Source organism: Capricornis sumatraensis, chromosome 2 (assembly GCF_032405125.1).
Source record: "Capricornis sumatraensis isolate serow.1 chromosome 2, serow.2, whole genome shotgun sequence".
Lineage (NCBI taxonomy): Eukaryota > Metazoa > Chordata > Mammalia > Artiodactyla > Bovidae > Capricornis > Capricornis sumatraensis.
Window position 1 is genome coordinate 141,487,448 of NC_091070.1, and position 16,188 is coordinate 141,503,635.

Below are 16,188 nucleotides of genomic sequence, written 5' to 3' on the forward strand. Positions count from 1 at the left end.
ATATACATATTTTAAGCAAAAAAGTGTTTTAAAAATATGTGTTTACCTAACACTAATTTTCCTCGAGCTCATTATAGAACTTTGTTAAGGATTGTTTTGATTGATTTACTAGTTATATTAAATGGTTAAATGATTTCATATATAAATTTTGCTTATTAATATAAAGGTAGTTACATGCACATGAGATTATCTATATCTATCTACTATCTATCTATGTTTGTCATCTATCTATCCCTGTTTGATTTGTTAATGTTTGACAGATATATAATATAAGGATACATCCTGCTTGGGTATAATAATACCCAAACATATATTTATTAATGTTTCACAAATAATCAGTGGGAGACAAAAATATCCTACCTCCTGACAAATGTGAATTTCATGCACTTGTGACTCATTATCATGTGATAACAGTACTTTAGGCTTGCCATACAGCTTTGCCCTATTAGTTGGCTTTCTAGAATATTTCCTTTTATTCTAGGAGGTAATGGAGTCCTTCTAAAGAAAGATGCATTTAATCTATGATTTAAAAAATAATACAAGCATTAATTAGTAATTTTTACCTTTTAAATATTGTCTCTAATACCCTATTCTGTTACTTAGCTATCTTCCTTTTGGATGTCAAGCATTTTTACAAGTGCTTTGAGTAAAAGAAGATATTTGCTTTGTAAAATACAACTTTAAACTATTCTTAACTTATTGGGTAAATTTTTGATCTAAATTGAATTGCAATTGTGGTTTTGTTTTGATTTAAAAACAGAAATCTGTTTTTACATTTACATGAATGAGTATAGTTTTCTATTAAGGGTTTATTTGACATTCTTATATTTTTCTGTTTTTCCTAAGTCAATACTATGTTCAGTAATCATTCAGTTCTTTAGTAACAAAATGGACCAGAATGACTAGAGAGAAATGCATCTTCCTCGAGGAATCAAACATTGCATTTTTACCTTTTAACCTAAATGTCTGAAATTTTGGTCATTATCTTTATCTTTTACTTTTCTTCCTAACTTTTTCTATGATCAAAATCATTTATGTTTCTCAGTTCTTAAATAAAAAATGATGGATACATCAAAAATCAAAGATAAGGTCATATCCTTTCCTATGTGGAAGCCAGTGAATTTTGAATAGGCTTAAGACTTTATCATACTAAATATGAAACTAGACTACTAATCCCTTTCAAGCAATATAAGGACTATAATTAGGCTTCGCTGGTGACTCAGATGGTAAAGAATCTGCTTGCAATGTGGGGGACCTGGGTTTGGTCCCTGGGTTGGTAAGATCCCCTGGAGAAGGGAACAACTATCCACTCCAGTATGCTGGCCAGGAGAATTACATGGACCGAGGAACCTGGCAGACTACAGTCCATGGGGTCGCAAAGAGTCAGACATGACTGAGCGATTTTCCCTTTCACTAAAACTTGGCTGCTAATTTTCAAGCAATATAAGGACTATAATTAGACAATATAATTTATATAATATCTTACTAGAAATGTAAACCATAATGGGTTTTTAAAAGATGTACCATTATATGTTGTATCAAAAGATAGCTATTTCAAAAAGTAAAAACTATTTTCAGATGGAATTAGTTTATATTTAAAAATAGCATTTAAACTAATTTTAAAAGTTTATTCACCAAAAGAGCTGATTTTGCTATTAACCATTGACTTTTTGGCCTTTTGTTGGCTGTTTATTTTTTCCACTTAAAAGCAGACGTCTTTTCATGGAAATTGTATATTTAGGTGATAATTTTTACATGCGAAAAAGAGAAAAATATGCCCGTATATTACAAATTGTTTAGCTGGTGGATTAGGCATTTTTGTCTATTTCCCATAAATTTCTTAGAGCAGAAACTATGTAAGAAAATAAATTTATTAAACATAAAATTGATACATAAGAGCCATTTGTTCAAATGAAATCTCTATAAATGTATTTCTCTTCTACTCAGGACAGATGAATATTTGTCCTTAAATTGAATTTGATAGAAATGAATTACTTCCATATTGAATTATACCACTTGTCAATGTCCTAGAGTATTCACATTGTAATACTCTACCAGATATAACTATATGATTCTCTGTAGAGACTTAGCAAAGCAGCAGCAGCAGAGATAGAGAAAAGGCTTTTGAAAGCCTTTCAAAAATGTAATTTGCAGACATCTTCCCCCATTACGTGAGCATCCAGTTCAGTTCAGTTGCTCAGTCATGTCCGACTTTGCAACCTCATGAATCACAGCATGCCAGGCCTCCCTGTCCATCACCAACTCGTGGAGTTCACTCAGACTCACGTCCATCGAGTCCGTGATTGCCATCCAGCCATCTCATCCTCTGTCGTCCCCTTCTCCTCCTGCCCTCAATCCCTCCCAGCATCAGAGTCTTTTCCAATGAGTCAACTCTTCGCGTGAGGTGGCCAAAGTACTGGAGTTTCAGCTTTGGCATCATTCCTTCCAAAGAAATTCCAGGGCTGATCTCCTTCAGAATGGACTGGTTGGATCTCCTTGCAGTCCAAGGGACTCTCAACAATCTTCTCCAACACCACAGTTCAAAAGCATCAATTCTTCAACTCTCAGCTTTCTTCACAGTCCAACTCTCACATCCATACGTGACCGCTGGAAAAACCGTAGCCTTGACTAGGCGGACCTTTGTTGGCAAAGTAATGTCTCTGCTTTTCAATATGCTATCTAGGTTGGTCATAACTTTTCTTCCAAGGAGTAAGCGTCTTTTAATTTCATGGCTGCAGTGATTTTGGAGCCCAAAAAAATGAAGTCTGATACTGTTTCCACTGTTTCCCCATCTATTTCCCATGAAGTTATGGGATGGACCAGATGCCATGATCTTCGTTTTCTGAATGTTGAGCTTTAGGCCAACTTTCTCACGCTCCTCTTTCACTTTCATCAAGAGGCTTTTTAGTTCCTCTTCACTTTCTGCCGTAAGGGTGGTGTCTTCTGCATATCTGAGGTTATTGATATATCTCCCAGCAATCTTGATTCCAGCTTGTGCTTCTTCCAGCCCAGCGTTTCTCATGATGTACTCTGCATATAAGTTAAATAAGCAGGGTGACAATATACAGCCTTGTCGTACTCCTTTTCTTATTTGGAACCAGTCTGTTCCATGTCCAGTTCTAACTGTTGCTTCCTGATCTTCATATAGGTTTCTCAAGAGCAAACCATTCAATATCACATTAATCCAGTAATGCTGAAGAAGAATGTGAGCATTACATGTTCTAATAATTGTCCTCAGGTTGATCACATAGAGGTCTCTATAAATGAATTATAATATGTTGCTAAATGGGTCCTAATAGGAAGCTTAGCAGTTCTTATTAAGCTTTGTCCATCAAATGCCATAAGCCTTCACATACAAACTTCCTGATTTGTGGAGGAAATATAAATTGATAACACCTATTCTGTATGTATCACCTAGAGAAATTGTTAAAAATGAAAATTCCTGGACCTTATTGCCTGCAGTAGGATTTGACAGTCCCTTCTTTTAGCAGTCACTCTAAACTATTCTGACACAGAGGAGACATTTATCACTGAGAGAAGTATTACTTTAGGTTAGTTCATTCCAAATGAATGTGCACTGAAATAGAAAACAAATTTATTGTTACCAAAATGAGAGAATTGGGGGAAAGAAACAAATTAGGAGTTTGGGATTAAGAGATACACACTACTGTATATAAAATAGATAAACAATAAGGACCTACTATATAGCACAGGGAACTATATTAAATATCTTGTAATAACTTTTAATGGAAAAAAATCTGAGTGAAGAATATATATTTGTGTGTGTGTGTGTGTGTGTGTGTGTGTGTGTGTATAACTGATCAACTTTACTGTACACCTGAACCTAATAGGAGAAGAAAGAAAAACAAATCCAAAGATGTATTCAAGTCAAAGAAGGCTTTGTTTTACCTTCATTGACGCATGGGAAAGTGTGTAAAATCTGCATGTCTACTATTCTTTGCTAGACGTTTTATACATTATTGCATTTAATCCATACACTGGTCTGAATAGGAAAAGTGAGTGCTTGGAAGCCACCTCCCCCACCCACCAATCTGAGGGTCTAATAGTTATTAGTAAGTTGAAGAGAAAGGATTGAACCCTAATCTGCTTTATTTCATGATACAATAATGAGGCAAACCAATCAAAATCATGTTCGAAGGAATCTCTTAGTAGATGAAGATCTGGACATATGTACAAGGTAAAATGGAATTATATTCCATTTGTAAAAGGTAACTGTGGATTAAATTACATAGTGCTTTTATAGGGCTTATACATCCTTAAATAATCCTTATTTAATGTTATCTATTGTTATTATTTTTATACTTTGCCTTCCTTCCATTCTATATCCTACAAGTGTCAAAGTACCTATAAGATGCAGATGATCTCATTTTACTGAAGAAAAAGCTATGCTCAAAGGGGATAAGTGATGTACTCAATTTACTTACATGATTGTATGACAAACATAAGTCTTGAATTCATGTGTTTGGAATCCCCATAACAGATTTTAATGCTGGACAGTCTGACTTAGACTCTCAGCTGTATCTAACCATATTTAAACATCAAACAGAAAAGGGGGAAGATTTTTAATCTTTATGATTTTATCCAGTTCCAAAGGTACAAAATACTTAACTAAAAAGTGATGTGTACTACAAGAATACAATAGTTAATTCAGAAAAACATTTTCTAAAACTCCTATTTTACTATTTGATTATTCATGCTTGTTTAAAACAAAGTTTTTCTTCTGAGTTGAAGCAAATATGTAGAATTACAAGTCAAAATTTATATTATATGAAATGTCCTTTAATTGCTCTTTTTTAGTATGAAAAATGATATATTTGATTAATTTCCTTAAAGTTGAAAACTAAGATGTGTTATCAATTCATGTTTTCAATGCTTCCAGGATTTCAGGTGTCACTGTAAGTTCATTTTTCAGTACATGAATAAAGGTTGTATGATATCTTAAAGTTATATTTTTGATTTGAATGCTACCCGCTTATGAGAACCACTGTATTTTAAAAGACTTTCAGCTTGTTGCTAAAATGTTAATTACTCATTATTTAATATTTTTATTTTTGTAGGGTTCCACTGGATTTCCTGGGTTTCCAGGTGCCAATGGAGAGAAAGGTGCCCGGGTATGATATACAAGTATACTGTTCTGGACTAATATAAGTGTTCTTGCATGGGAACCTATGTCTCAGACCCAGACTCGCAATTCATTGTGATATACTGTATACTGAAGCTGTTTGAACTGTTTTGACAGGGCGTAGCTGGCAAACCGGGCCCTCGGGGTCAGCGTGGTCCAACGGTAAGGGCCTTGATTTAAAATGGTGATTTTCATTTTGGATTTAACTTCCCAAAATAATTTGCTTCAAAAAAGAAAACTGATCCTGTGCCGTTTTGATCTAATTGGAGCGAGATCAATTCATCTTTGCTCTTACATGCAGGGACCTCGAGGTTCAAGAGGAGCAAGAGGTCCTACTGGGAAACCAGGTCCAAAGGTACTGTTAGAGCTTGTTCCATTTGGGCTTGTCTGTAGGTTCCTCTTCCAGAGGATGGCTGTTACTGGAAGGAGTCAAAACTGATTTTTTTCTGTTTTTGTGTTGTTTTTCTCAGGGCACTTCAGGTGGTGATGGCCCTCCTGGCCCTCCTGGTGAAAGAGTAAGTACAATAGTTACATCATATAAATGTTTATATTTAAAAGTGTTTAAATTTCTGGGAAAAGTTACATGTGTTTGCAAATACTTGTATGCAGTCATCCACAAAACATCAGAGTTTTAAAGTTCCTATTCTTTAATATGTGTGTGCGTGCTAAGTCATGTTGGTCATGTCCGACTCTTTGTGACCCTATGGACTGTAGCCCACCAGGCTCATAGGATTCTCCAGGCAAGAATACTGGAGTAGATTGCCATGTCTTTCTCCAGGAGATTTTCTTGATCCAGGGATTGAATTCGTGTCTTATGAGTCTCTTGCATTGGCAGCTAGGTTACTACCAGCACCACGTGGGAAGCCCATTCTTTAATTTACTTCCCTAAAAAATCTTCATCACTTAAGTGCTACTATTTTTGTTATAGAAGTGAGAGAAATTATATGTGTAACTGGCCCATGATATCAACTCTTAAACTCAAACCAAAATCTTGTATTTCTTTTAATATGTATATAACACCTATACCTTCTCCTCCCCCGCTCTTGCTTTCCATACTGACACTTTGTTCCTGGAGCTGGCAGTAGCATTATGCTGGTAACATGCAAGCTTCCAGTAGCCATTAAGTCATAATCGATAAACATTCAAATCAAGATAAAGCATCTATTCCAGTAAATAGGAAAACTATTTAGTAAACTGATTTTTCAATTGATATAAAATAAAGCTAAATATACATAAGTAAGCACGCCCTTTGTTTGTTTGGCAAACTATAGCATTTTTGCAGCCAGATTTTAAAAGCTATCCTCTTGAAAGAATTTAAAATATTCTGCATTACTATCAAAGAAATTAATATTATATAATTTTAATTATACTTTTTATATTATAAAATATAAAATTTATATTATATATTTATATTATAAAATTATACATTTTATATTATTGAAATTTATAATAGGTATTTCACAAAAAGTAAAACAGAAATACCCTCTGATATATAACTTAAAACTGAGAATAGGTCATTTTTTTAAAAATAAACTTTCTGTTTGTGACAGAAATGTCAGTGTATAAGACCTAAGAATAAACATTAAATTACTTTTGTTTCAGGGCTTTGGATCAAGTTTAATTAAGTTTCTATTAAATATTTCTCACTGTTGATGAGCTATTTCCAAATTAAGTTTATCCTATACATTTGACTTCATAAATGATATACACATTTTAAATATTTTGTATTAGTCATCTTAATTGGAATATACAGTTAAATTAATTAAAATGGCTGAATCATTAACTGAAATAGAACCAGTAGAACCATTTAACAAATTGTAGCATAACTAAGAGTTTTGTCTTTAAAGCACAAACTATTCTATTTACATATTTTATTATACATTCCAAAATCTCAGTATCAGCTATAAATCTTCATGATTTTATTTTGGAACACAACAGTGTAACCCAAGAAAATGATCACTTGTGATTGTGAAGACATTTTGAGAATGGGAAAAGTATATTTTGAGGATCAAAGTAAAGTGAGTGTTAGTCGCTCTGTTGAATCTAACTCTTTGTGACCCCATGGACTGTAGCCTGTCATGCTCCTCTGTGGGATCCTCCAGGCAAGAACACTGGAGTGGGTTGCCATTCCCTTCTCCAGGATATTTTCCCGACCAAGGGATTGAACCTGGGTCTCCAACATTGCAGGCAGATTCTTTACCATCTAAGCTGCCAAGGAAGCTCAAAGTAAAGGTTGATTAAAAAAAAAAAAAAATTTTTAAGTATGCTTGAAACCATTTCCAAGAAACATTTATACATGTTTTAAATATACAAAATGTATTTCTTGCATTCTGTGTAGTCTATCAAACATTTCTCTATAATATACCATTTTCTCAAAGAATTTTAAGTATCATGAACTATTGGTTATGTCTTAGGCACGCAGTTGAAGAACAATAAAAATAATATCACAGAAATGTTCTCTTCTGTATATATGATTTGGGAAGTTCAAGGAGAGAGTTTTGTAGTACCATTGAATTAGAAATGAAAAATACCTATATTTGCCTATTATAATGACCTTCTTTAACAATATATTTATGTATATATATGCGATTCACGGGGTCACAAAGAGTCAGACATGACTCAGCAACTGGACTGAACTGAACTGATGCATATATACTTATATGCACTCATTAGGATATTCTGCAAGTTAAATATGATCCCTCATACTCATGATTTGCAGAGCATGAGTGCCTACCATTAAGGTCTTAGTTAATATAGTTTTTACTTTGGTCTAAAATGAGAAATTTTAGCAAAAACAAAACAGAATAAAAGCAAAAAATGAACACACTGGAATAAATTGAATTTTGCATAAACAATGGATAATTTGTGGCATAAGTATTTCTTTTTCAATATTTGGGACATAGTAAAGGTATTTTCATCTTATCTACAAAAGAAGCTTATACATGAATAAAATGAGATAGCAATATCCTTAAAAACAAATACATTTTAAATATAGAGATTAGTAAAAGGTATCCTCTACTGACTCGATGGACGTGAGTCTGAGTGAACTCTGGGAGTTGATGGGCAGGGAGGCCTGGCATGCTGCGATTCATGGGGTCGCAAAGAGTTGGACATGACTGAGTGACTGAACTGAACTGAACTGATGGTCTTTTGAGATAGTCACTTATTTTTTTCCTTTAATTTTGTATGACTGTAGTGTCAAAATATGTATAGAGTCAATTTTAAAAATAATTTGGGGGAGTCTATTGAATTGAAATATCTTCCATCTATAGATGTTTTTAGCTAATATTGAAAGTAGATTATCTACAAGGTTTTCTGATGCATCCATGTTCTATTTACTTTTAATATGAATTCTAAATAATTGCAGTGTTCTTAAGCTAAGACCACTTATGTGATGTGCAGTTTTGAGTACTGAATTGTGTGGAAAATCATCCATTTTGCTTATAGATTAGCACAGATTATCTCATTGTATTGCCCATAGTTCTGCCATTATGGTAAACAAGCTGTAGTCTGTATTGTTCTTTATCTGTAGAAATAAACTTCAGAGTATAAAGATGTTCCTTTTAAAGTATATGCTTAGATTTCCCTACTGCTTTTTCTTTTCAGGGTCCTCAAGGACCTCAAGGTCCAGTTGGATTCCCTGGACCAAAAGGCCCTCCTGTAAGTATCATAGTTTTTCTTTCTCTTTCTTCACTTGATAGTGTTATCAAATTTTGCAAGTCACAGCTTATATGTGACTTATATGTTACATATATGTGAAATATATTTGGATACAAATATTGATACAAATTCCTATAAAAATAAAATCATGTGTGCATGCCAAGTTGCTTCTGCTAAGTCACTTCAGTCGTATCCGACTCTGTGCGACCCCATAGACGGCAGCCTACCAGGCTCCCCCGTCCCTGGGATTCTCCAGGCAAGAATACTGGAGTGGGTTGCCATTTCCTTCTCCAATGCATGAAAGTGAAAAGTGAAGTGAAGCCGCTCAGTCGTGTCCAACTCTAAGCGACCCCATGGACTGCAGCCCACCAGGCTCCTCTGTCCATGGGATTTTCCAGACAAGAGTACTGGAGTGGGGTGCCATTGCCTTCTCTGAAGTTGTGTCCAACTCTATGCCACCCTATGGACTGCAGCCTGCCAGGCTCCTCTGTTCATGGAATTCTTCAGGCAAGAATATTGGAGTGGGTTACCATGCCCTCCTCCAAGAGATCTTCCCAACCCAAGAATCGAATCTGTAGTTCCTGGCCTCCTGCATTACAGGAGGATCCTTTACCACTGAGCCACCAGGGAAGCCCATAAGACAAAATGGTGATTAATGCCAGAGTTTGTATTTTCAACTTATGAAGTTTATCAAACATTTCTGAATATAATTTAGATATATCTGATTAAACATCCCTTCAAATATATCAAAACTAGAACAACATGAATATTATTTTCTCAACTACTCTTCTACTGCAATGAGTATTATTGATGACATTAAAAATCATTTCTGAATTGTAAATATTTGGTGTATTAATTTCTTGTATCTTTTATCATCCAATGCATCCTTCTTCAAAATCATCCTCCAACATTCTGATATTACTTATATCACATTAAGATCTATTATTTGTATTTACTATTTTTGCCTTTATAATGTATTTTTTAAGAAAATGTAATGATAACCCTTCTTGAATCATTCCCTTTTTTATAAAATTTATTTAGAGTCACAGTTAGACTATCCTCATCAAATATTTTCACAAAGTTAATTGAAATCTTCTCTTTTCACACAGACATTTATGGGAATACAGGACATGCCTAGTGCTCAGTTGCTCTTTTCTCTCCTTTTTCGGCAACCTATTCAATTTATTTATAAGTTAGTATCAACTTACTGCCTTAGTCTATTCTGGCTGCTATAACAAAGAAAACATAGACTGTCTAGTGTATAAAAAGTAGAATCTATTTCTTAGAGTTCTGAAGGCTGTAAGTCAGAGATCAGAGTCCCAGAATGATGAGGTGAGGACCCCTTTTCAGGTAGCAGACTTTTCATTTTCTGTTCTCTGGAACCACTTTTATAAGTTAACCATTCCATTCTTGAGGGTTCCACGAAGATAACATAAGCACCACCCAAAGGTACCCCTTGCTAATAACATCATGTTTGAGCATTATACTTTCATCATATGAGTTTCAAAGGGATACAACCTTTCAAACCATAGCACCCACCTGTCAAAGGAAATTGTTCTTACAGGGTGGCCCCAATGGGCCACCAAGATCAGCAGCACTTTGCTAGAAATCCAGTGTCCTGTTTCCACCTTACCCCTTTAATCAGAACTCAAGGAGAGGGGCCCAGTCTGTGTCTTAATGAGCTCTCTGGGTAGTTCTGATACATAGTAATGTTTGTGAAGCACTGTTCTAGTCCAGAGTAGACAATGCTATTCAAACTTTAATGTACACATAAATCATGTTGGTATTCTGTTAAAAACATAGGTTTTGATTCTGTATGTCTGGGATAGGTCTTGAGACTTGATATTACTGGCAAATGTCCAGATGATGCCAATGCCAATGGTCAATGGGCCTGACATTCAATAGTGAATTCAAAAGTAGTTTGAGATTAAGACCAATATAGTTTGAATATGAATATGACCTACTCTGTAGGAAACTGAGTACAGTTAAAATTTTCAGTCAATGATTTGAGAACAAAATTTTTTCAATGCAATAATACAAATAACTAATTCCTTGTAAATAATTACTGACAGCTTTTTTCACATCCTGGATGTTTTCATTTAGAGACATACTGATACAGATTTCCGGCTGCATGTTTTAAACTGATTTTGAACTGAATCTTTTTTACAAACTACTACAACATACACCTTGTATGAGGAAGTTATATAAGGCACTTTGGATGCTAACATTTAAAAAATTTTCTAATTTCTAATATAAATAATTATAGTTTACCAAATATAGTTCAATAACAATCTTGCATAAAAGAACACTACTAAATTAAGATGTTTAAAACCTAAATAAATGTTACAAATGAGTACATTCTACTTTTAAACATGCTGAAAATCATTTATAAATAAATAAAATGTTCTCCAGTACTTTTACTGAGTTTGAATAACTCCCTCTTTCCTTGATTACTTTCAAATGTGACTTTAGCTCACATGTTTGAAAATGGGTTATTTATTGTAAAATACTGATTTAAGTGTGAAGTATTATTTTTATCACTAAGAATCTTGAGATTACTGCAAACATATCAAAAAAGGCTATTATCTATATTATAATGTTATAAAAGGATTAACACAAATACCTATTATTAAACACAGGATAATAGATACTACATGCATATAATGTTGTTTACTATTTCAGTTTTGTTCCAAATGTAATATTAACTGATGTAAAGCTGCATATATAGAGAAATGAAAATACTGTTGCAAAATTGTGCACATAAGATCCATTCATAAGTATTTTGAAGCCATGCTCATAGATTATTGTTTAGCAACATAAAATCCAGTGATATGTATAACTTTAACATTATCATGCCATTTATATTTGAGCAAACTGTTAAGAAGTTTCTCTTGCGTAGGATAATTTTATTGTCACAGAATGCCATTTTTCCTCAGATTTTTTCAGTCCATTCCCTCATGTAGCTTTCAAGTTTTGAGTCATTGATCATGCATGCATTTTGTCTCTTACATATTAGAAGTGTAATAAATGCCTACACTTGAGAAGCATGCAGTCTGGTAGAGAGACATGACCCTGTTAAGGAACATTGCTTTCACTGCTAAACAAAATGATTTTTATACTCTATTTCTCTGACAAATGAAACATTCGAGTGTGAAATAAAGTACCTATCATTTGTTCTGGTATGCAGTTTTATAACATATAGGAAAGAACTGTCTTCATTTCTTTGATATTTAGAAGGAAGGATTCAGGTAGAAGGATTGAACCAAGCTCCTTTTCCTTCAAATTAACTGATTCATTTTCATTATAATTAGGAAATGTATGTATATTATATATGTATGTATGTATAAATAAATGAAATATATATATGTGTATATGTATACTCACACAGATACATATGGGGTACTTGGAATATTCAGGTTTAGAGTCTATTTATCTCAAGCCAGTGTGAGCATATAGTTACCCCATTTAAAAAAAAGTTAACTCTGGTGATTAATAAGATTTATAACATGCCTACTATAAGACATCTTCTATTTATAGAGAAATCAATACAGTGCAAATAAGAAGTGAAAAAATTCTTAACATTTATTTCTAAGTATCTTTACACAGATTACTTTGCTATATACACACAGCCCCCATTTAGATAAATTTGTTGTCACTGACATTCTCCAATGACATCAAATGTCCATCTATTTTGATCAATGATATTATTATTTTTAAATTAATGCCATGAAATTATTTGGTCATTATATTTATTTTATTGGATATTTGTTTGGAGTCAATAAAATTGTTTAGGATTTATCACTTAATATTAGAAATGCATACTTAAATCAAGAAAAATGATGATATGAATTTTTATATAGTCTATTACACACTGCTCCCATAGAATATCTAGGAAAGCCATTAAAAATCATGTTACATTCATCTCAGATGATGTTATTTAGATCTAAGTTCATTATTTTAAAGAGTGGTAATATTTTATAATAAAAGTATTATCTATACTTTTCATACCAACAAATATAATGAGATATTTAACTTTTATATTTACAGATGTTAAAGAAATGTAAATAGCTTATGTGTGTTTGCAGCTCAGTCATGTCCAACTCTTTGTGACCCTATGGACTGTAGCCTGCCAGGCTCCTGTGTCCATGGGATTCTCCAGGAGAGAATACTGAAGTGGCTCTTCTGGACCTAGGGGCTGAACTCCTGTCCCCTGTGTCTCCTGCCTTACAGGTGGATTCTCTACCACTGAGCCACCAGGGAAGCCCTATAAATACCTTATACTGATTGCAAAACTCATCATTTGAGATGCATTTTAGCATGGTGGAACAAAGTGTCTGATTCATGTTTTTTATTCTTTAGCAGTCACCCTGTAATTTTATTTAAAGTTTTACTCCTAACCCCAGTTGATGGCACATTTAAACCCATATGTATCAAAATAGTGATAGGGTGTAGGATTTGTTTTTATTTACTTTGAAATACTGAACCTAAATAAGATCCAGTAACAATAAATTACTTATTTATGTGTTTCACCTCCAAACTGAGAACTGTATCTCATATTATGATTACCTAGTGCCCAGCACATAATTATGTAATATATGTTTTTGAAAGAAAGAATGGGTCTGTGATGCCCAAGAATGTTTGGGGGACTTGGTTAAAAGCATTCCAGTTTTGGTCTTTGGGGCAGATGGCAATAGAATCGCTGATATGGTCCCGGAAAATATGAGCAAATCACTGAGCAACCAATGATCTTGTGAAATATCATACAGGCTTTAATTAGAGCTGGTAACTTAAACAGTGTGTCAATAAAGAGGAGATCAGAGAGAGAGAGCTGGTACTAGTCACCATCAGGAAGCCTTTCCCCAAGATGTTACAACCAACTTAGAAAAAATTCCAGTGGAAAAAAGCTGTCTGTGAAAATGATATTATTTGGAAATACTTTTTTTTTTCAAACTTCATATACAAAGAATTGATACTTGAAAATACTTGAAAATAGATTTATGCAAATAGTGTATTTTTAATACCTGAGTAGGTTTATTCAAATAATTAAACTGTGAGAGGTATACCCGTTATCATTAAACATGTTGTCATTGACGTGATCATTTCCTTCATTTACCCAGACGTTCTCACCTAAGAATATCTCTGCCTATACCTATTATACGTATTTTGAAATTTGAACTTGATGCTTAATGCTTTCTGTGTAGGATGAGTCATCCACGATGCATTCTAAATAAGCCATCTATTTCTACTAAGTATCTAAATAACCCTCTCAGGGTTTTTACCTTAAATACTTAGTTGATAAGCCTCATTTATTTTTTCAGTCATGACAAAGACAGCATCATTTACCTAAAGTGATAGCACAGTGGACGTGCTCTCCAGTGTTTAAGAGACGTTATGCTTCCAAGAGGGTATTTAAGAAAAGCTACTGGGAAAAATTGGGCCTGGTAATTTCTAAAATTGAGTGGTGCCCCTTGTTTTGTTTACCTGAAGCAACTGATAAGTAAAATGCTCTTGTTTGTAAGAGTTTTTATTTCTTTCACATTCTTGTCAGTTAGTAGCTCAGACCACCACTAGAGGACACCGTCTATCTCTATTATCCAAGTCTTGATACACAGGAAATTGAATTAAAAATATTCACCAAATAACAACAAAAATAAGGAAAAATATTCATTTGTCAAGTACTGAAGAACTATTATTTTTGCAAAAATAAAATACAAATATGTGAATATGCTCTTTAAAAATATAGTTGCTAATGAAATAATTTAAATGTAAAATACTCAGATTACAGTTTTACAATGTTGTGTTGGTCTGAGTTATAGCTGTCTGGTAGTTTATTCACTCAGTCATGTCCAACTTTTTGACCCCATGAACTCTAGCCTGCCAGGTTCCTCTCTCCATAGGATTTCTCAGGCAAGAATACTGGAATGGGTAGTAATTTCTTTCTCTAGCAGATCTTCCTGACCCAGGGATCAAACTTAGCCTCCTGCACTGCAGGCAGACTTTACTGTCTGAACCACCAGAGAAGCTCATAGAATTATACTAAAGAGATATATACACATACTACCTGCTCGTGCTCAGTCCCTTCAATCATGTCTGACATTTCGTGACCCTGTGGACTCTAGCCTGCCAGGCTCCTCTGTCCATGGGATTCTCCAGGCGAGAATACTGGAGTGGGTTGCCATGCCCTCCTCCATGGTATCTTCTCAGCTTAGGGACTGAACCCACTTATCCTGCATCTTCTGCATCACAGGTGTATCCCTTACCACTGAGCCTCTGGGGAAGCCCCTTTACATGTACTACCATATATAAAATCAATAGAACATCAAAATAGCATATCTAATGAAGATATAAGAAAATTGTCTAACATTATATTTAGATTCTAAAATGATTCAAGAAATACTTGTGACATTTGATGGTGAATATTTGTGATTTCAGGGACCACCTGGAAAAGATGGCCTGCCAGGACACCCTGGGCAACGTGGAGAGACTGTAAGTGATCCCACTCTTCTGATTAACATTTTCTATCTCTAGCATCTCATCATTTCACAGAAAGATACTTTATTGTTAACAAGTCAAATATCAGGTTAAGGACAATACCAAAATTAATTTCATTTAATCTTTTTAAAATATATATATTGGTGTTTTTCTTTCTGGCTTACTTCACTCTGTATAATCGGCTCCAGTTTCATCCACCTCATCAGAACTGATTCAAATGTATTCTTAATGGTTGAGTAATACTCCATTGTGTATATGTACCACAGCTTTCTTATCCATTCATCTGCCAATGGACATCTAGGTTGCTTCCATATCCTGGCTATTATAAACAGTGCTGTGATGAACATTGGGGTATACGTGTCTCTTTGAATTCTGGTTTCCTCGGTGTGTATGCCCAGCAGTAGGATTGCTGGGTCGTATGGCAGTTCTATTTCCAGTTCTTTTTAAGGAATCTCCACACTGTTCTCCATAGTGGCTGTACTAGTTTGCATTCCCACCAACAATGTAAGAGGATTCCCTTTTTTCCACACCCTCTCCAGCATTTATTGCTTGTAGACTTTTGGATTGCAGCCATTCTGACTGGCATGAAATACCAATACAGTATACTAATGAATATATATGAAATTTAGAAAGATGGTAACAATAACCCTGTATGAGAGACAGCAAGAGACACAGATGTATAGAACAGTCTTTTGGACTCTGTGGGAGAGGAAGAGGGTGGGATGATTTGGGAGAATGGCATTGAAACGTATAATATAATATAAGAAATGAATCACCAGTCTAGGTCTGATGCAGGATACAGGATGCTTGGAGCTCGTGCACTGGGATGACCCAGAGGGATGGTACAGGGAGGGAGGAGGGAGGGGGGTTCAGGATTGGGAACACGTGTGTAC

General features: G+C 34.4%; 1 protein-coding gene across 3 annotated transcripts in view; it reads left to right on the forward strand.

Annotated features, from left to right (window-relative positions):
* COL11A1 (collagen type XI alpha 1 chain) overlaps positions 1-16,188 on the forward strand; it is a 222,876-nt gene that overhangs the window by 124,696 nt on the left and 81,992 nt on the right. For all 3 annotated transcript variants that reach the window (XM_068964279.1, XM_068964278.1, XM_068964281.1), the window contains 6 exons: positions 5,079-5,132; positions 5,261-5,305; positions 5,445-5,498; positions 5,614-5,658; positions 8,750-8,803; positions 15,236-15,289. In XM_068964279.1, the coding sequence (XP_068820380.1) occupies positions 5,079-5,132; positions 5,261-5,305; positions 5,445-5,498; positions 5,614-5,658; positions 8,750-8,803; positions 15,236-15,289 (306 nt within the window). The remainder of the gene's footprint in view (positions 1-5,078; positions 5,133-5,260; positions 5,306-5,444; positions 5,499-5,613; positions 5,659-8,749; positions 8,804-15,235; positions 15,290-16,188) is intronic.